General features: G+C 39.9%; 1 protein-coding gene across 4 annotated transcripts in view; it reads left to right on the top strand.

Moving 5' to 3' along the window:
- TENT4A (terminal nucleotidyltransferase 4A) overlaps positions 1-21,197 on the top strand; it is a 178,414-nt gene extending 157,217 nt beyond the window's left edge. For all 4 annotated transcript variants that reach the window (XM_029590012.1, XM_029590011.1, XM_029590010.1 and 1 more), the window contains one exon: positions 18,948-21,197. In XM_029590012.1, the coding sequence (XP_029445872.1) occupies positions 18,948-19,133 (186 nt within the window). In that variant the 3' untranslated portion in view covers positions 19,134-21,197. The remainder of the gene's footprint in view (positions 1-18,947) is intronic.
- The last annotated feature ends 243 nt before the right edge of the window (positions 21,198-21,440 follow it).

Here is a 21,440-nt window from a genome sequence, read left to right as displayed (position 1 = left end):
ACACTTACAGGAATACTATCCTTAGAACAAAGAAAGAATTCTACGGAAAAAAAAATACACCACTTTATATTCGACTCAAAGGCTCTCTTTTCTTACGTCTCCTCTTTAACCAAACCATCTCCTCCTACTATCCCAGACCACCAAGCTCTCAACAAAGCAAACGAACTAGCCAACTACTTCAAAACAAAAATCACCAACCTTACCCAATCAATCACATCCAACAACCTTACCCTAACACACCATCTCACACCCTTGCCCCAACAAAACTCAAGCCTGGATTCATTCGAGCTCACTTCTTCATTGGAGATTGAAAACACACTCAAAAAATTCAAACCTTCCTCCCACCCATCAGACCCAATACCAACAAATCTCTCATCGCCATACCAAACACCATCTCAAATCAATTGCAGAAATTATCAATACATCCCTTTCTCAAGGCTTAGTTCCTAACCAGTTAAAATTGGCAATATTGAAACCATTGCTAAAGAAACCAAACGCATGCCCATCAGACCCAGCTATCTTTAGACCTATCGCAAACTTACCACTCATCGCCAAACTGATGGAAAAAATTGTCAACAAGCAACTGTCAGATTATTTGGAAGAACACAACATTCTATCCCCAGCTCAATATGGATTCCGAAAACGCCTAAACACCGAATCTCTCTTACTATCTCTCACTGACACAATCCTCGTTAATCTGGAGAAAAAACAATCTTACCTGCTCATTCTTCTGGATCTTTCTGCTGCATTCGATACAGTAAAACACTCTACTCTTATAGACCAACTAGCCAACATAGGGATCAAAGGTACAGCCCTCAGATGGTTCCATTCCTTCTTAAGCAACAGATTCTACAAAGTAAGGATAAATAACAAAGAATCGCATCCAATCCTTACAGAGCAAGGAGTCCCGCAAGGATCCTCACTTTCACCCACCCTCTTCAATATCTATCTCCTCCCTCTCTGCCATCTACTCTCAAACCTTAAGCTTACCCATTACCTATATGCAGACGACATACAAATCCTCCTTCCGATTACAGAATCCCTTCAAAAAACCATCACGTACTGGAACGAATGCCTACAGCCTATCAAAAACCTACTTTCAAGCCTCAACTTAGTATTGAATGCTAATAAAACCGAAATGCTCATTGTCTCCCAGGATCCACTCACAATCTCTTCCAGCCTCTCTCTACCAAACGCAAACAACACGTTCTCATCTGACGTCAGAGACCTTGGAGCATGGCTTGATAATCATCTAAACCTAAAAAAGTTCGTAAACAACACCACAAAGGACTGCTTTTACAAACTGCAAGTCCTCAAAAAACTTAAACCCCTCCTTTACTTCTCCGACTTCAGGCTAGTACTACAATCTATCATTCTTTCTAAGCTCGACTATTGCAACTCCCTGCTACTAGGTATACCCGCCAACACTATCAAACCACTACAGATGGTTCAGAATTCAGCGGCTAGAATTCTAACTAGCACGAACAAAAAAGATCACATCACCCCAATCCTTCGGAACTTACATTGGCTTCCGATTAAACAAAGGATACTCTATAAGGTACTCACTATCATCCACAAAGCGACAAACAAACTAGCTCCCATCACATTAAGCACTCAACTCCAAACACACACTTCTTCCAGACCAATCAGAAGCGCATACAGAGGAACACTACATGCTCCGCAAATAAAATTATCATTGAGCAAACGAGCGCTATCTTCAGCAGGCCCACACCAGTGGAACATACTTCCCCCAGATCTTAGACTAGAACCCAGTCACCAAGAATTCAAAAAAAGACTGAAGACTTTTCTCTTCCAACAAGCTTTCCCAGACGCTTAATTTACAGAGACGGATAGACTTCCTAATTACTAGGTATCCTTTATTTATGGACACTGTACTAAGTAACTGGACAACTATCTTTGAGTTCAAAAATTCACTTTATTTCTTATATATATTTAGCATTGTTAATATTTATTTCTACTTTAAACAGTTATACTGCTTATAGTAAATAATATAATTCTTTATTTATTACCAGTTAAACTATTATTTTTATTTATTTTTCACTATGTTTAATTGTCATCCATTTATACTGTTCCATATGTTCTACGGTTCCATGTAAAGCTCCACTCTCTGTTGAGCAGTTCTTTGTTTTATGTAAACCGGAGTGATTTGTAGTCCCTACAAGAACTTCGGTATATAAAAATTAAAAATAAATAAATAAATAAATAAACATATCACATCGGTTTACATTCCAACAAAAAATGCAGGAAATCAAGCTTTTCCTTTGTTAATACATTGAACAATAATAATCATGGAAATTAACAAGGGAGATAAAAACAAGGGAATGGTTAACACTAAGGGGTGCACAAAGGGGAGTGCCCCTTTGTTGCGCCCCTTCGGTGCGTGGCGCCTGCTGGCTTGGCGCCTTTCAATGGTCCTGCTCCGATTGCTATGACGTCGGGGGAGGGGGCGGGTCTCACAATCATGGCTTTTCCCACAGTATTCTCTTCTCAGTTTCAAAGGCAGTTTTTTCAATTGTTTTTCTTTTCTACCTTGGATGTTAGATGTTACAAGGTGTTCAGCACTGGTGGGTAGCCCTCCCCTTCATGAGCACCTGCTGGCTTTCACTAGTAGGTCTTATAGGTTTAAATGGAGATTTACTACCTGGCGTGAGGGTAGCAAACCAGGATGCAAGTACCCAGACATTAAATAAATCCCATGCTACTAATACCAATAATAATCAGTGGCTAATCCTTAAGTCAACTTGATTAATACGTTTATGGACTTCTCCAGTAACTTGCCAAACCTTTTTTTTTTTTTTTTTTTTTTAAACCCAACTATGCTAACTTCCTTTACCACATCCTCTGGCAATGAATTCCAGAGCTTAATTGTGTGTTGAGTGAGAGAATTGTCTTTTTTTAAATGTGCTACTTGCTAACTTCATGGAGTGCTCCCTAGTCCTTGTATTATCTGAAAGAGTAAATAAAGGATTCACATTTACCCATTCTAATCATATCATGATTTTATAGATCTCTATCTTATCCCTCTCAGCTGTCTCGTCTTCAAGCTGAACAGCCCTAACTCATAGGGGAGCCTTTCCATCCAGTTTTCATTTTGGTTGCCCTTCTCTGTACCTTTTCCAGTGAAACCTTTGATATGTGGTGACCAGAATTGCACACAATACTCAAGGTGTGTTCTCAACATGGAGCAATACAGAGGCATTAGCATTCTTTTATTCATCATTCCTTTCCTAATAATTCCTAACACTTTCCTTTTTTGACTGCTGCAGCACACTGAACTGATGATTTCAATGTATTATCGACTATGATGCCTAGATCTCTTTCCTGGGTGGTAACTCCTAATATGGACCCTAACATCGTATAACTACAGCATGGGTTATTTTTCCCTATATGCATCACCTTGCACTTGTCCACATTAAATTTCAGCTGCCATTTGGATGCCTAGTTTGAGTCTCATGAGGTTCTTCTGCAATTTATCACAATTTGCTTGTAATTTAACTACTCTAAATTTTGTCATCTGCAAATTTGATCACCCCACTTGTTCTTCTTTCCAGATCATTTATAAATATATTAAAAAGTGCTGGTCCAAGTACAAATCCCTGAGGCACTCTAGTATTTACTCTTCTCCACTGAGAAAACTGATCACTTAATCTTTGTTTCCTATTTTTTAACCAGTTTGCTAACCATAAAAGGACATTGCCTCCTAGCCCATAACTTTTTAATTTTCTTAGGAGTATCATTTATGGGGGACTTTATTAAATGCCTCCCAACAATCCATATACACTACCAGCTCATCTTTATCCACATGTTTATTAACCCTTTCAAAAATAAAAGTAGCAGATTTGAGAGGTAAGACTTCTCTTGGGGAAAATCCATGCTGGCTTTGTCCCATTTATATATGTCTATAGACATGATTTATGTATAGATACATGTTCTGTGATTTTGTTCTTTAGAGTAGTTTCCATGATTTTTCCCAGCACTGAAGTCAGGCTCACAGTTTTTGTTCACCCAAATAGGTTAGGGATTGCATCTTATTATGCCCAGACAGACTTGAACTTAGAGGCATGTCAAGGACCATGGCAACATCAGTTCATCTCGCAAGGTCTACTACCACCATTGATGAGGTTGCAAGGCCTATGGCCTGTTGAATCCATGTTTTCATCCTATTACTATGTAGATATGGAGGGTGTTTGGAAAGCATGTTTCTATGAGGGTTTTTTAGGATTATAGCCTAACTTCCTCTCCCTAGGCCCATTTAAATGATTTCAGATTCTTATCACAAAATGTGCTTTAAAAAATATATAAACAGAAAAGGCTTTTACTCAAAACAGTTTGTGGTTTTTGTTGCCTTTTCCCCTCTTTTTGTTGAAGACAAACCATACCTGGGGCATCCTACTTGTGACTATGATCAATTGTCTTCAGAGAAAACCATTGCTTACCTATAACAGGTATTCAGGAAGGCAGCATGTCACCAGTCATGCACACCCTCCCACCTCTGATTTTAGAGGAGGCCTCCCGCAGTTGAAACTTACGTGAATGGAAGGGAGTTGCACAATAATGGTCTTTAAGCCTTTCCAGAAAGTTCTAGAACAGATGTGCTTTGGGCGCTGAACACGATCACACGAGCCACTTATGTGACTGGTAAACTGTCTTCAGAGAATGTCTGATATAGTTAAACTAAGCTTTCAGTCTTTACATATCTCTTGAATCTTTTGCTTCTCTTCCAACTTGTTTGCACCCTTCAACTCTTTGCATGTTCCTTTTTATATTCATTCTGACACATCTTACAATATGAAATGAACAAAAATGACTGTAACAGACATTTTAAAATGGTGCAAATGGTAGCATAGTTTTTCTAAGTACCCTAAGATTAATATAATGCCAAACTGAAATGTGAAATACATATCTAGGTTCAGTTTATTCTATAGGGTTTGTTTACAATTCAAGTGTGTTTAAAGACATATGTTAAAGGATATTTAATCCACAATGGAGAGGGTAAGAGAATCTTATCCCCAGCTTGAAAAAAAAAACAATAAAATAGATAATTGCTGTCATCCTTTGTCTACTTTTTTTTTACTGTCCAGAACTCAAGAGGATGATATCCAAAAAAGCTGAGCTCCTTAATTTAGGAACCTAATAGATGTCTATTTTCAGCAGAGTTGGGGGGACTAAAATTTAAACCTGTTTATTTTCCTAGATTTAGCTTGCAAACAGGCCGATACAGTAAAATCGGCGGGAGAGCCAGCGCTCCAAGGCGAACGCCCACTCTCCCAACGCGCTCCCAGGCCACTCTTCTTGTCACATGATCCAGTATTTAAATGAGGCCCCGTGGTAAAAAGCGGCACTAGGGACACTAGCGCGTCCCTAGCGCCTCCTTTTTGACAGGAGCGGCGCTGTCAGCGGGTTTGACAGCAGACGCTCAATTTTGCCGGCGTCTGTTCTCAAACCTGCTGACAGCCACGGGTTCGGAAAACGGACGCCGGCATAATTGAGCGTCCATCTTCAGACAGCGGGCCGATTTTTTTTAATTTTTTTTTTTTGGGGGGGCCTTCGACTTAATATTGCTATGATATTAAGTCGGAGGGTGTACAGAGAAGCATTTTTTTCTGCTTTTCTATACACTTTCCCGGTGCCGGCAGAAATTAATGCCGCCGGAGCGCACTGTACTGTATCGGCCTGAAAGTTAGGTGCCTAGCTCTGAAAAATAGTGCTAAGCTCCTAATTTCTCCATCACCACCACCCTAACTACGTCCCTGTAACAACCCACTTTTTATTATCTTAAATTTTGGGATTCCGCCCTAGTAAATTTTCAGAAAACAATTTAAGAACTTAATTCCAAATAGGAGTCTAAACCATTTGAAAATCAGATTCAGAGTATTTGTTGTGAACTTAGTCTACCTTTCCAATATAAGTCCCATTAGAATAGAAGGGCTTTGTTTTTTTGTATCTAGATTTTTAAATATCAGGTGAGGATCATGATGCAGAAACAACAATATGTAAAACACACTGATAAGATTAAGTTCCCCTTGCAAAACTGTTCCTTGCTTTCACTCTTAACATTGACCTTTATTTTCAGGAATTTTTTTTAAAAACTTCAATTATGTAGTAGATAGCGTTTCAGAAGTTCACCTTTAATGTTATTGCCTATCTTGAGGTGTTTGAATTCTTGCTGGTGTGTGTGCCTCCCCAAGAGCAGGAGGAAACCATCTAAAAAAAATGTTTGAAGAAAAATCACCAAATTTTAATATGCATAATTGAGTTCAGCCCTTCACAGTGGGGGTTGAGTCATGCAAATTTGTGACTTAAAGTATTTTCATAATTGACTTTAATGAAATGGAGACTGTCCTCAAAGTTCATTTCAATAAATTGGTTAGTCTGTAAGGTGCCACCCGACTCATGCCATTTTTTGATGAATAAAAATTATATCCCATGATTTAAAAAAAAAAAAAAAAAATTGCTGTAGATTCACTAATTCTCATCTTGGTTCTCCAAGGCCATTCTCTCCCCCACCCCTTTCCCTCTCACTTGATTTGGTTTAGGATATCCAGAATGAATATGCATGAAAAGACCTGGGTTTTCCAGTAGGTAAGGTAGGCAGCTGCCTAGGGATGGTACCTCCATTTTGGTAGCCCCTTCTAAATGTTGCACAGTCTGGGTCTTGTTGGACCTGGACCCTTAAAAGTACAGGAGTGTGCCTGTGGCATTCAGAGCACTTGAGAATCTTTGCTGGTTCATCTCTTTGCCTTTAAGTGGGCAGGTCCAGGGTGGTACTGTTCAAGCTGAGAGAGGGGGGCCACCCCATGGAGGTGACAGCACTCCCTTCACAAGTGTTGTAGTAATAAGATACACTACTTTCTTAGATGCTTCTTCCCTCCTTTCACCAAAACCACCATATCCTTGGAGGGGACCCCTGTTTTCCCCCTCCATCTTTTCCACTTGGCACCAAAAAGGTAAATCTAGCCCTGTGTTTGATATATTTGCATATATTAACCTTACTGTTAGATCCATTGTATGTAGATGTCATAACAAATCTTATTGTTAAACCTCAAAAAAAAAAAAGGAAAACAAGGGCTCACATACCACACATGAAAAACTAACAAAACTTCCTTATATAAAGATGAAAACTGTGTTCAAATCAAATAAATTTGCTGTAGAAACCCAATAATACTCTACCTAAATCTGGAGATGATTCATGATCATGAAGATCTTCAGGTTGGCAAATCCACAACCCAACCACTTCAATGAATACACACAAAACTAAACATTAAGGAGGTTTGTGAGCAGTGGCAACATTCATTCTTTAAGTTCCAAAGTCATTCATCAAAACACTGTGTGTGTGTGTGTGTGTATCTTTATTGCAAATACAAAAACTCACAAAAATCCAAAAAGGAATTTCCAAGCAAACACACCATCTCTCAAGACATATTACACTTATTCTAGCAATTGGATTTTTTAGTACACTAACAGCCATTCACGGCACATCCATATGACATCACTTACAATACTCAACAACTTTATACATCTCAGCTCCAGTGTTACCATTCTAAGAGACAGACTACTCTATTCTATTATTCAAACCATGTGGATGTAAAGAACCTAATTTGAAAATCCACTATTGCTCAAGTTGTAAAAGCAAATGATTGCCATTTCCCCCATGAATGGTAGTAATGTATTGTAACACAAAGAACTGTAGGGAATCCACGGTGATTCTCTCTCAAATGTTGCATAAGAGGTGCCTCCAATCTTTTATTTCTAATAGCACTACAATGTTCCATGATGTGTGTTTACCTTGCGCACAGTCTTGCCAACATAAACAAAATCACACAGGCATCAACACTCCTGAAGAAGATGCTGCAAAACATAATATAAAAATAAAGCACAAAACAGTGGTAAAAGCACCCATCATATTACCAACTTGATGAATGCCTTTGGAGCTTAGAGTGATTGTCGCCACTATTCACATCCCTCCTTAAATGTTTAGTACTATGTGTATTCATTAAAGTGACTGAGTTGTGGATATACCAATCTAAAGATCTTTTTCAGTATTGTGGATCATCTTCACATTTAAGTAGAATATTGTTGGGTTTCTCATTGAATTTATTTTGTTTGGACACATGTAGTTTTCAGCTTTTTATAAGAATTTTGTTATTCATGTGAGCTTTGTGTATATGTTGAATATATGTGGGCCCTGCTGTGTTTCTTGTATGTTTTTGTAGATGTCATGCATATTCATTGTGAATATAGTAAAGTATTGGTTAGTAGGGACCTATAGAACTGAATAGAATGCAGCTCTATTGCAAATGCAGTTGTAGAGTCCATTGATCAAGGGCCCTGTAAATCTCTCAGCTGCTCTGCCGTTGATCATGTAAAGGGCCTTTAAGATAATTCCATCACATAGGTTTTCAAAGATGGCAGCAGTGGAACCAGTAACTTTACCTGACATCTCGGGATGCCTTCCATCTGCTGGGATTTAGGTCATTGTTCTGCTCAAGTAAGTGGTGGTTCTTTTGGGGGGGGGGGGGGGGGGGTTTCCCCTTTACATAGGTCTTATTCTTCTAGTTTCTGAGGGGCTTGTACTTACAGTTGATGTGTCCTTATGTGCAATACATTATTATATAGACTTAAGAACTGGGGGGATGTAAGTTAAATATATATAAAGAACTGCATTTTCTTACATGCTTTCACACTTCAGTTTCTTTCAGTAGGATGGAGCAGATAACTTTGTTTTTCCGGGATGGTGTATGAGATTTTCAAGATGCAAGGTGTTCTGATGTGAGGGTGTCCTGAGTTTTGAAAAGAGGGACCAGATTAGTAACTTCAGTCATTGCCAAGGATTATCATCAGGAGGTCAGTGAATATACAATTTAATGCCATTTTGAATGACTGTGGATAGAGTAACTGCAAATAAGATTGAGACGATTAGCACCAGGGGTGTATGAGAGGGAAATCCTTGCCTTCCCTGCTGTCTAGATCCCATCCTCTTTCCCTGTATCTCCAACCCTATCCCACCCTTCTCCTCATTCCCCCTGCCTTCTCCTTTCTCATATCCCTAAGATCCTGTCTCTATGCCAGTTCACCTCCTCTGCACCAATAGCTAAAATCTTTTCTTCCACCCCCCCAAAAAAAAAATCTAGACACAGGTTGAAAAACATTTTGTAAAGTAAAATGAAGTTTGCATTGTGCAAGTAAATGTGCAACAGAATAGCTGCAGTATTTCAGAAACTTTGCTGTAGAAGTATACATTCTTGCTGCAGAATCTATCCCTAAGCTGTTGTGTAAAACAGTGTTTTTTCTGTTCATACTTGGATCAGTCCAGACTCCTGGATTATGCCTCCCTTCCAGCAGATGGAGGCAGAAAGTTTCACTGATACTGCCGTATAACCCGGCGTGCCACCTGCAGGCCTTCAGTATTTCTCTGTCTCCAGCAGATGGAAGCGAGTGCTATCTCTGCAGTCTGAAGGAAAGAATAAACAGATATTAAAAAAAGGAAAGATCACTCCTAGGAGGTGCTAAGCCCTGGTAGAGGCTATCCCTCCAAGTACTGAGTGGAATGAGCAGAGGTCAGGGACCCTTATCTGTTTTGGGTTGTTGGCCACCTGTGGAGGGGAATAGCAGGTGGGACCAACTCATTTCTCTCCCCAGGAGAGCAAGTGAACTCCGGCAGCTCAGTGCTTCAGTCAGGAAAGTAACCTTTTTTTTTCTTCTCTTCTTTCACCATTGATTAAAGTTTAAAAAAAAAAAAAAAAGAGAAAAGGGAAGGAGTTGGAGAGAGCAAGCAAGACTGAGCAGCAAAGTTTTCAGCAGCTGGGAAGGCAGTTTTTCTGATGGGCTCCTGGGTGGCTATCCTGTACCACCGTGTTGCACAGCGAGGCTGCTTGGACATGCCGTCGGGCCCGATTTAAGGGGGGTAGCTCCTCTGGTGGTGCGTTGTGCATGCCCGAATGTCGCGAGCTGGACTGTGTTCCTGCTGCCTCTCTGGCAGAGAGAGCAGGTCGGGACTGGTAAATGCCATGTCAGTGTGACTATTGAAGCAAGAGAGCCCCTGAAGGAAAATCAGTCATTTTATCTGGGGCCAGAGGCTCACCAGCTTGTTCGGGGGTGAGGGGGGTGAGGACTTCCCTCCCCCATTGTCTCTGGTGGGGCAGGGTGCTGTGCACAGCAGGGGGAATGATTCAGATGATGGGGGAGTTACCTAGTCAGGGATTGCAGGCTTCCACCCCATTCTCCTATGGAATTTGTCCTGCTTAAGCATGAGGCATATTTGGCTTGCCAGGCAGCTGGTCATAGCTCCTTGGAGAGGCCTTGTGGTATGCGACCGGACAAGAGACCTGTTGGGTCCAATGGGCCAGGTCCGCACAAGGCACCCAGAGTCCTCAGGATGAGAGCAGTTCCAGGGATCGAGTCCAAGGATTCTGACAGTAGAGCTCTACAAGTTCCTGGTTTCCTGGCTCCCTCTATGCCGGTCAAGGACCCAGTGGGTATTGATGATGGTCTGATTGAACAGGATTAGGATCCGGATGTGTTGGGGCCCTTAATTCTGCAGGTTCTCGAGGAGCTGGGCATCAGGAAGAGTCCGATTAAGAGGGAGTAGACCCAGTCATGGATGGCCTGAGTGGTCCAACAAAAGCCTTTCCTTTTCACAAGTCGGAAGCCCTTGGAGCCCAGGCAGTGGCTCTAGTCTTGGAGCAGTTGAGGTTGCTTGAATGGTGGTGAACATGGCAAAGAGTCATCTCAACCCATCTCCAGTTCTGGAATTTTTGGGAGCGCGCTTTGACACCAGGGCAGGAAAGGTTTTCCTAATGGAGGTTCATATACTCAACTGCAGAAACAGGTGTGCTGATTTGGAGTGAAGGTACCCAAGGTGTGGGATTACCCCCAGGTGTTGGGCTGTATGGCCTCAATGTTAGAGCTGGTACCTTGGGACTCTGTGCATATGAGACCTCTGCAGCGGTCTCTCCTTTCCCATTGGGATCCTGTGTCTGAACAGTTTTCATCTTCCCCTACTGCTTGAAGAGCCTGCCAGGTCTAGTCTTTCATGGTGGCTTGGTCAAAAGTCTTTGAGGCGTGAAATGGACCTGGAAGTGACAGACTGGGTGGTAGTTACCACGGATGCCGGTGTCTCTGGCTGGGGAGCAGTCTGCCAGAATCAGTCGGCTCGGGGCATTGGTCCGAGGAAGAGAAGGCCTGATCTATCAATCATTTGGAGACGAGGGCAGAGTGGTATGTGTTGTGTTTCTGCCTTGGTTGACTGGTTGCACAGTGCACATCTTGTCGGACAGTGCAACCACGGTTGCTTATATCAACCGATAAGGAGGAACCAGGAGTTGGGCGGTGACCCAGGAGGCTCAGGATTTATTTCTCTGGGCGGAGCAGAATCTAGCAATGATAGCAGTGTCTTGCATTGCCGGAGTAGATAATATACAGGCTGACTTTCTCGGTCACCAGAAATTGGATCCTAGGGAGTGGGAGTTGGGGGAAGCGATGGCTTTAATATGTCACAGGTGGAGTATTCCCCACCTGGATTTGATGGTGATGCAAATGAACATCAAGGCACCCTGGTTCTTCAGTCGCAGGAGAGAGCACAGAGCAGAAAGCCTGCATCCTCTAGTTCTGCCTTGGCCCCAAGGGATCCTACTTTGTCACCCTGGAAAAGTAATTCTGGTGGCTAGGGCATCTGTGGTTTGTGGATCTTATCAATTTTTGGTGGATGGTCCTCTGCAGATCACCCATTTGCTGAAGCTGCTTCATCAGGGTCCAGTATTTTTGGATTGGACAGATTGCTCTTGTCTCAGGGCCTGGCTTTTGAGAGGAAGAGTTTGAGAAGGGTTATCCAGAGGATGTCATTACCACATTGTTGCAGGCTAGAAAGACTTCCACGTCTTTGTCATATGTGAGGATCTGGAAAATCTCTGAGTCCTGGTGCTCGAGTTGTGGAATAGTCTCGATAGCCCACTTTTTGACGTTTTTGCAGAAAGGATTGGTGAAAGGCTTAGCTTTCAATTCTCTGAAGGTTCAGGTGACAGCCTTGGGCTGGTTGTGAGGCAAGGTGCATGGTGTGTCACTGGCTGCTCATCCAGATGCAGTTCGCTTCCTTCGTGGGGCTAAACATCTGCGTTTTCTGGTTTGGAAATTATTTCTCTAATGGAATCTCAATCTGGTCCTTAGAGCGATGTGTGTGGCTCCTTTTGAATCTTTGAAAAAGTCTACATTAAAGGATCTTACTTTGAAAGTAGCTTTTCTGGTAGCCATTTGTTCCGCCCAGAGAATTTCTGAGCTTCAAGCATAGTCACGTAGAGAACCTTTTTTGCAAAACTTGGATTCCAGGGTCTCTTTGAGGAATGTGCCCTCTCTTCTTCAAAAGCTTGTCAGCGTTCCATTTGAATCACTGTGGAGCTTCCTGATTTCCCAAATTTGGATGTCATATCCGCACACTAAAGATTTAAGATGTTTGGATGTGAAATGGGCTTTATTGCGTTATCAGTCACCAATGAATTCAGGGTGTCTGACCATCTCTTTGTGCTATGGAGTGGTCCTAGGAAAAGGCAGAAGGCCTCAAAGTCCTTGATAGCGAGGTAGTTGAAAGAGGCCAGTTCCAGAAGGATTGAGAGCTCATTCAGTTAGGTCTCAGGCAACTTCTTGGGCTGAATGCCAGCTGGTATCGCCATAGATTTGTCGGGCGGCTACTTGGAAGTCATTGCACGCTTTTGCCAGACATCGTTTGGATGTCCAGGCCCCAGAGACCAGGGGTTTTTGATGAATGTGTTCTTTTGAGTGGGACTCTCGCAGTCCCACCTTAATTAGGGAAGCTTGGGTACATCCTAGGAGTCTGGACTGATCCAGGTATGAGCAGGAAAGGAAAATTGGTTCTTCCCTGCTAATTTTTGTTCCTGAAATACCACGGATCAGTCCAGAGTCCCACCCTGTTGTGGGGGAGAGACCACTCGTGTTTAGGTTAGAGTCCTGGTTGTATGTAGGCTGCAGAGCTGCTTAGGTTTTTTAATTGTTTTTCTGTTGTGGAATTAGAGTGGGGACAATCAGTTTTGGTCTTTTTCCCCTTGCTCGTTTGTAGAAATGTATTTGCATTAACATTGTAGAGGTATAATCTTGACTTGGGTACAGGTCAATACTGAGGGAACTGCAGGAGGCACTCCGGGTCATATGGTCCCAGGAAACAGGACTGAAGCCGATCCAAAGTGTCAAAGTTGCAATCAAGAAGAAATCGGTAAAAACAAGGATTTGTTTATTATGTGGTCTAGTAGAGGTGAAAGCCCAACTCTGGCCAAGTTTCACTCAATTGAGTGAGCTGCCTCAGGGGCTACAACAATTATAAAACATACATATTAACATAAATGAGTACATAAAAAGTGACTTACATATAAATACAGAATCAAATTAAAAATATGTAAAATAAATACTATATATAAAATATATTAATTACACAAACACATAACAGAACAGAAAAAATATAAAAATAAGAGTGAAGGTACAAAATATCTTTTTAAAAGAGGATTGTGCAACTAAAGGTTGTAAGTTATATCTACCTGCAAAGTTCGCTCAATGGTCCTTAAAATCCTCCTTTGTTACCACGATACAATGTTGTTCTAAAATGTCTACAATGTTACAATAAAATAAATAAAAACATGGTGTCAAAATTTCCTTTTAATATAGCAATACAATACCGATATAATTAAAAAGTGTAATTAGAAAAATGTGGTCAAAAAATGATAGCATATTGGGTTTTTATTTATTTAAAAACTCTTCTATACCATCGTTGAGTTAGATAACCATCACAACGGTTTACAAAAAGGCACATTAATGAAAAATATGAGTGGTATAGATTGCAAATTAACCATGTGCCATCATAGAACGGTACCAATTTAGTGTCAAAAACTGTCAGCTTATTTGTTCGGAACATATTATGCGGTTTTAATTTAACATTAAAATGCATTTTGTAGGTTAAAAGTAATAACTTCTAGTTTGGTGCGTCCCTATCATTCAACCGTTTTTCTCCTTATCTTTATCTTTGTAAAAAGCTTGTTTAAATAGCCAGGTTTTCAGATTAGTTTTGAATATTTTCAAATTTCTCTGCAGCCTTATTTCGAGTGGCATGGTGTTCCATAGCACAGGACCAGCCAGTGACAGTGCTCTTTCCCTTACTTGCGTGAGGCGTGCTGATTTGACAGAGGGGACAGTTAGTAAAGCCTTATTAGCAGATCTCAGGTTTCTTTGCGGTACATGTACAGGCAGTGCAGCGTTGAGCCAGTCTGCTTTTTCATCATGGATTAGTTTATGAATTATACAAAGTGTCTTATATTGTATTCTTTGTTCAATTGGAAGCCAGTGTAAATCGGCATGTGTTCCTATGTGGTCATTCTTTTTTTTTTTTTGGCTAAATATATGGTGACGTACATCATTAAAAAATGTAATCTATAGTATACTGTTTCCTATGTGCCAACTAATGCTTGCAGCTTTTTTTTTTTTAATTGCCTTAGGGCGCACTCTATGTATACTCTGTCAATAACTAGTTATAGCATAAATGTACTTTTCAATGAAAATAGACTTGTAAAGAAAAATTGATGTAAGTATACATTTTGGGGTTGCCTCGTCCTCACCTGGACATATAACTATATTCAAATCAAATTAGATAACATACTCTAAATACATTTATTCTGACCATTGTCTCCATTTAGAAAATGCATAAATAGCATGTATATAATAAGATTTATAGAATCTTACATCTGCTCTGTTTGATGTCTAAGTCAGCGTGTCTAGCGTTTCCACAATACAATCTGTATTATTAAATAACACTGGTCAATTACCTGCTATTAATCAAGTTGACTTAGAAAATAGCCACTGCTATTACTAGCATCAGTAGCATGGGATAGACCTAGTTTTTGGGTACTTGCCAGGTACTTATAGCCTGGATTGGCCACTGTTGAAAATAAGATGGTGGGCTTCATGGACCCTTGGTCTGACCCAATATGGCATGTTCTTATGTAATGAAGATAAGTGTTATCTCTAAATGTACACTGAGTGAAGATGAAGTTTCCATACTGAATAAGGGTTTATCCTTTGTCCCAACCCCCTCGTATAACACCTTTCAGATGAGAATTGAACTTTTCAAATTCACAAGAAAACTCAAAATCATGGATATTTTTTCAAATACAGGGCATAAAAGCCAAGATATATCCATTGTGAAACCTAACATGAAATGGAATCCAATGGGGCCAACTAATCCAATAATCCATACTTAGGCATTAGTTCTAGAAGATTTAACTAAGAAAGAAAGTTTAAACACACCAATAATCTAAGTCTGAGAAATTAGCTGTTGAAATCTTAAGTAGTGATAAGAATATAATTATAAAACTAGCAGATAAAGATGGCGTTGTGGTTTTAGATAGGGACCAGTATGTAAATGAAATTGAGAAACTGTCTAACACATTATTTTACACTAAGTTAAAGGAGAATCCGACTACCATGGTAAAGAAAGAAATAGATACTTTATTATCCAAAGCAAATTCCTTACAGTAGATCATCCCACTATTTATGCTCTACCCAAGATACATAAATCACTGACAGAACTGCCTGGCAGTCCAATTATTTCTGCTATAGGGTCCCTGCTGGAACCTTTGTCTGTCTTTATGGACTTTTCTCAAACCGAATGTCCCAAAGATCTCATCGTATGTACAGGGTTCATCGCATATTACAATTCTAGAAAGCATTCCAGTGAGCAAAACAGAGCTACTCATCATCTCCCCACAAAGCAACATCCCCCCTCAACCCTACCAATTATCCACAAGCTGGCCCTCTCGCCTTACAGCAGGTCCGCAGCCTCGGTATTATCATAGACAACCATTTCTCATTAAAAAAAATTCATTGCGGCCACTGTCAAAAATGGCTTCTTTAAACTCCATACTCAAAAAAGAATTAGATCTCTCCTGCACCCGCACGACTTCCGAACAGTTCTACAAGCTACAATATTGTCAAAACTGGACTACTGTAATTCTATCCTGCTAGGACTGCCAAAAAATTTGCTACAACCTTTACAGATGCTACAAAATGCAACCGCCTGAATACTCACCAACGCACACCACCATGATCACATTACGCCCGTACTCCAATACCTTCACTGGCTACCAGTAGCATCTAGGATTACATACAAAGTCCTTACCCTCATACACAAATCCATCTACAACCAAGATATGCAATGGTTCTCTGACCATTTTACATTCCACAAATCAAATAGACCTACAAGAACAAGGCACCAAGCCAGACTCCCACGCTCAAACATATCAAGCATGTTTCAACGAGAGAACGATCATTTACCATAGCAGGAACCAACTTTTGGAATAAAATGCCCACAGACCTGCGCCTGGAGCCCTGCCACAAGAAATTCAAACAAAACTTAAAAACTTGGCTTTTCAGACAAGCCTATACATAATGACTCCTACTCTTCAAACTGCCGTCCTCTCCTTCCCCTCTCCTTCACACACTTTAACTCTAAGGTCACCTCTCTGGTAAAAATCATTTGAATACATAATGTACTTTCATACACTTCTTACCCCACACCAAATACATCCCAATCCTTTCTCCTCTTACTGCATTTGCTTGAATGTACCTAATTATACATAGTTTCTCCCAGGAGATTAGGCTGGATTCAATTGTACTATATGTTGATTTATTGCTATGTTCATTGACCTCATTTGAGATATGTTTGTTCTTTCTAAATTGATTTTAAAGCCTGTTGCTAAATTATGGTTCATTGTAAACCGAGGTGATGTTTGGAACGTGCCGCGTTACTTAAAAAACCTTTAAATAAATAAAAGATGATATCCTAATAGTGACACTTGATATAGTATCTCTCTATACAAATATCCCACAAGAAAGTGCTTTGGAAATCATAGAACTACTTGAACAAAGGTATAAATTACAACCTTTAGTTGCACAACCCTCTCTGTTACAAAGATATTTTGTACTTTCGCTCATTTTTATATTTTTTCTGTTCCTGTTTTGGTATGTTTGTGAAATTAATATATTTTATATATGGTATGTATTTTACATGTTTTTAATCTGATTCTGTATTTATATGCAAGTCATTTTTTATATACTCTTTTATGTTAATATGTATGTTTTATAATTGTAGCCCATGAGGCAGTTCGTGCAAATGAGTAAAATTCGGCCAGTTGGGATTTCACTTCTACTAGACTCCAGGTTATATGGCAGTATCAGTGAAACTTTCTCTGTCTCCTGCTGGAAGGGAGGCAAAACCCAGGAGTCTGGGCTGATCCGTGGTATTCCAGGAACAAAACTTAACAGGTAAGAATCCATTTTCCTTTGTTGTGTTCTTGAATTCAGTTATCAGTTTGTTTTTTTTCTATTGATGCTTGCTTTTCATGTTTTCCCATCAGTGCAGCATGGTTTGTAGATTTGTTGTGCATGTTGCTCTTGTGGAAGGTTGAGCTATCATGCACATGCCCTGGTTCTGTGTAAATAAAATAGACTTATTTTGTTCCAGTTTCTTACCTTGACTACCGCCTATTTATATTCTTTCCTTATTAGGTATGCTTAGGATGTCCTATGTTGGTCTGGTAAGGTTTTAGTATCTGATTTTCTAATCTTTCTTGTAGCCCCATCATGACATGCTGATCCTTTGCCTGGAGGAGCAGACGCCATGGATCTTGGAGTCCAAGTCCACTCCACCCCACATCCTAAGGAGGAGCCTGTTGCAAAGCAGCCATGTGTTTTATTTCATTGTGTGGGAAGATGGTTATAAATGAGCCTTCTGTATTTTGCATATTTCTCATCTGTTCCTTGTGTGCTGTGTTTTTATACTCTGCAAGATAGAAGATGTGACTGCAGAAGTATGATATGTGGTATGAAGTTGTATGCTGGAAAATATTAGTCTGGTTTGGCATGGGGATGAATGGGAATAGGGCACGTGCTACTGTAAATGTATAGCAGTAATGAATGTCTTGTGATATTCCATCATTACTGTGTATAGATGTTCTGTTTGAGCTGATGGCAGGATATGGTTGCATGCGGTGAGCAGAGCATAAGTTGAGGGGGGTGATAAAGGGAGAAGTAAAGGAAAAGAAGGATTTTCAGTGAGGATACTGGAGCTGATGTGGATGTTGTAAATGAGTTTGTAGTTAGGGTAGGCCAGGACAGCTCTAAAGAGAGCATTTCAGGAAAAACAGAACTAGTCTTAAAACGACACTTGCATGGGAAACTGAGCAGTGTTGAAAAATAGTGGAATGTTAAAATAATTTTAAGGGCTTCATCTAGGTTTGTGTGGGGTTTTTTTTGTTTGGTTTTTTTTTGGGGGGGGGCTCCCCACAAATCATAAAAATGTTTAATAGTGTCAAAATGGCTCATGATAGACAATATAGGAGCTGTGTGACTCCAGCAGTGCTTCATCCCAGGAGTAAATGTATTTGGATCTGAAGGCTCTGGAAAGCAAATTAAGGCCATGATTTGCTAAAGCTTTTCTCCCATTTTGTATCTATGAGAGAAAAAAATCTTTGTTAAATCAGGCTGTAAATGTGTGTGTATATAGACAGAGTATTAGATATTAATGGTGCAACCAGTGGGCTGTGCCATGCTCGGAATATATTTTCAGGCCATAATGACAAAATCTTCTGAACATCAGGTTTTACTTTTTGCTATTTGTGGTTTTCTGCTGTATGGCCTCCAACAAGGTGAATGGAGCCCTGTGAACCTTTGAAACGCTATCCACTGCATAGTATTTGGAGTTGCCTTTTTAACTGTATATAGAAATAGAAAATCTAGCTTAAATTTGTGGTCTATTCGGTGGAGATTTAAGGAATTAAATCTGATGAAAGAAAGCCTATTCCTTAGGGGAGGTGGATGGAGGGAGGTTGCAATTTTCTTTTTTGGGGATGTTAATCTTTTTTTTTTTTTTTTAACAGCATGGTGGAATCAAATATGCCATGAAAGGCATTTATAACCATAATCAAGATAATGGTCACAGTCCTCTAGGAAATGGAGGTATGAAACAGCCTGTTGCTAACCGAGGACACTACCAGTATAATCGTAACAGCTGGAGAAGGAAAAAACACACGCGAGACAGCTTACCAATCAGCCTCAGCAGGTAGTGGCTGGTGCCAGGATGACTTCCCCCCTCTCGGACTGCAGCCAAGGAGACTTGACAAGAAGAGTGGGGAACAGGCCAGCTCTGGGCACACCACTCGGCGGACGTTGCTGGATATCTGAAACTGATCTGTTTTGCATGTTTTGTGTGATGGTCCAGTCCTTCTTTAAAGTAGTGATTGTGCATATTTGTGAAGCCTTATATGTGGAAGTTTTTTTTGCCTTCCATAGTTCATTCAGTACCGAAGCAGCTCTGGCAATAGAACTGCAGACCTTATATACCTAGGCCTTATTTGCTGTTGATGCACCAGCTTTTTTTTTTTTTTTTTTTGTGGTTATCTTCCTTTTATTCTTATCCATATATTTTTTTTTTCTTTCTGGGGAGAAAGGGGTTATACAGCAGGGGACATTTGTCTCCAGGCCTCATTTTGCAGCAAGTCCAGTTTGTTGCAAGTAGTTTGCAACTAAAGTTTGCTGCTTTTGCTTCAGAATGTTTTTTTTGTAAATATTAAGAACTTATTTGTGCAATAATTTTAATTTAATTTCATAATCACATAAGTTATGTTTTAAAGGGAGGAAGATTTTTTTTTTTCTGTTTACAGGTCCTTTCCACAGTTGTTACCTAAGTTGGGTTCTTAGTCTTCAGCAGATGAAATCTCCCGTGAGCAGTGTTGCAAGTGCTGCACACAGGCTTTGTTTAGTTCGACACTTGAGGCTTCTTAGTTCACAATGAAAATGCTAGTTTTGGGCCACTGACTCTAAAATGTTGGGGGGGGTTGTTCAAAATCAGTAAAGAATCTGGCCTCTGCTTATCCTATTGAATTGATTAATCTGACCTCAGTTGTCTTGTTCTGGCATCCATGCCTTTTAAACTGGTTTTTTGTTTTGTTTTGTTTTTGACGAATAACCCAGCATTTCAAGTGCCAGAATAAGGTTTTCTGAAGGGGTGTGTGTGGGGAAGGGGGGGTTACATTTGTAATGACAAATTGTGAACAATGAAGTGCTTTGGTGGGTTTTAGTAATGTAACCTGTTAATGATTGGGGCTAGACATCTGTTTTGAGAAGGGGTACCCAGGTTAAGGAATGTGGAGAGAGGAAATTGTTGATTCCATTATGGAATCTGTATAGCAGTGTGCATTTGTTCTTTTAAGAGCTAATACATACTTCAGCTGCTGTATGCATTAATAGACTTCTCTTTTAATGTATTGCAGAAGCACACATTCTTGTTTCACACAGTCTGCATGACTGGCACTTAATTTACTGATGCATACAGGTATACTATGCAAGTGTATTTTGTCATGACAACCACTGTCTTTATTACATTTTTGAATAAGAAATGTACATCCTCAATCTTAAGTTTTAAAAGCACCACAGTTGTCCTGGGAGTTAGATGCCATGTGTGATGCAACTTGCTTCCTGTTTTTAAATATAGGGTTTTTTTGCCCTATGAAATACTACTGGGTAGCTGGATGGTGTCCACTAGTGAAGATTAAAGATGAATACATACTGCCATGACAGTGTAGTGATATTACAGAAGTGGACTTTTTAGCACAGAGATGTGAATGTTCAAAACTAAAAAAAATTGGCGACTAGTAAGACACAGCTTTAAAACAATATGCCTTTTACACAGAGTAGCCCACAGTCAGATATGGGGGTTAACATTCCAAAGTAGAGTAGCACATATGTCTGCAGTACTTGATACAGTTTATTGTAGACCTGGTCATGCAATATACCATATATACATGCAGATAGGCAGGTGTCATATTTACACATTAGCAATAATTTTAAATGCAAGCATACATTAAGTAAATTGCTTCAGACTTCTGTTGAAGTCCTGAGGTAGTGTGCATTTTTATAGCTAGTGATAGGAAGTACATCATGTCACATTACTGTTATGGTGAAAAAAAATGAATTAACATAGTTATCACTGTGGCTTGTGTGCTACAGGTGGTAAGAGGATATCATGTGTACATTTTTTTTTCTGGGACAACTATGTGGGAGCTAAAATCTGACATTTTTATGTAAAGCTTTTTCTATTCTTTAATTTTTAATAAACTTTAAAGACCAGTTGTCTGTTTCTTTAATTATCTTTGAGATGTGGTTTGTCATTTGAATTAATATATTTTTTTTGCAGCAGTAGCAGATAACTACATTTACATGGTAGTCTGGTTTAATCTGTGCAAAAATTAATTTGAAAGCTATTTCTAAATCTTTGCAAAAGCCATTTTATTACAGTTTATCCATAATTTTTCGGTTGTCACCTATTCTCCCCTGATGTCTTTTTTGTGATTAACTCCAGTTATCTCTTACAA

This window comes from Rhinatrema bivittatum, chromosome 2 (assembly GCF_901001135.1).
Source record: "Rhinatrema bivittatum chromosome 2, aRhiBiv1.1, whole genome shotgun sequence".
Lineage (NCBI taxonomy): Eukaryota > Metazoa > Chordata > Amphibia > Gymnophiona > Rhinatrematidae > Rhinatrema > Rhinatrema bivittatum.
Note: the sequence above shows the minus strand (reverse complement) of the source record. Positions and strands in the feature narration are given on the sequence as shown.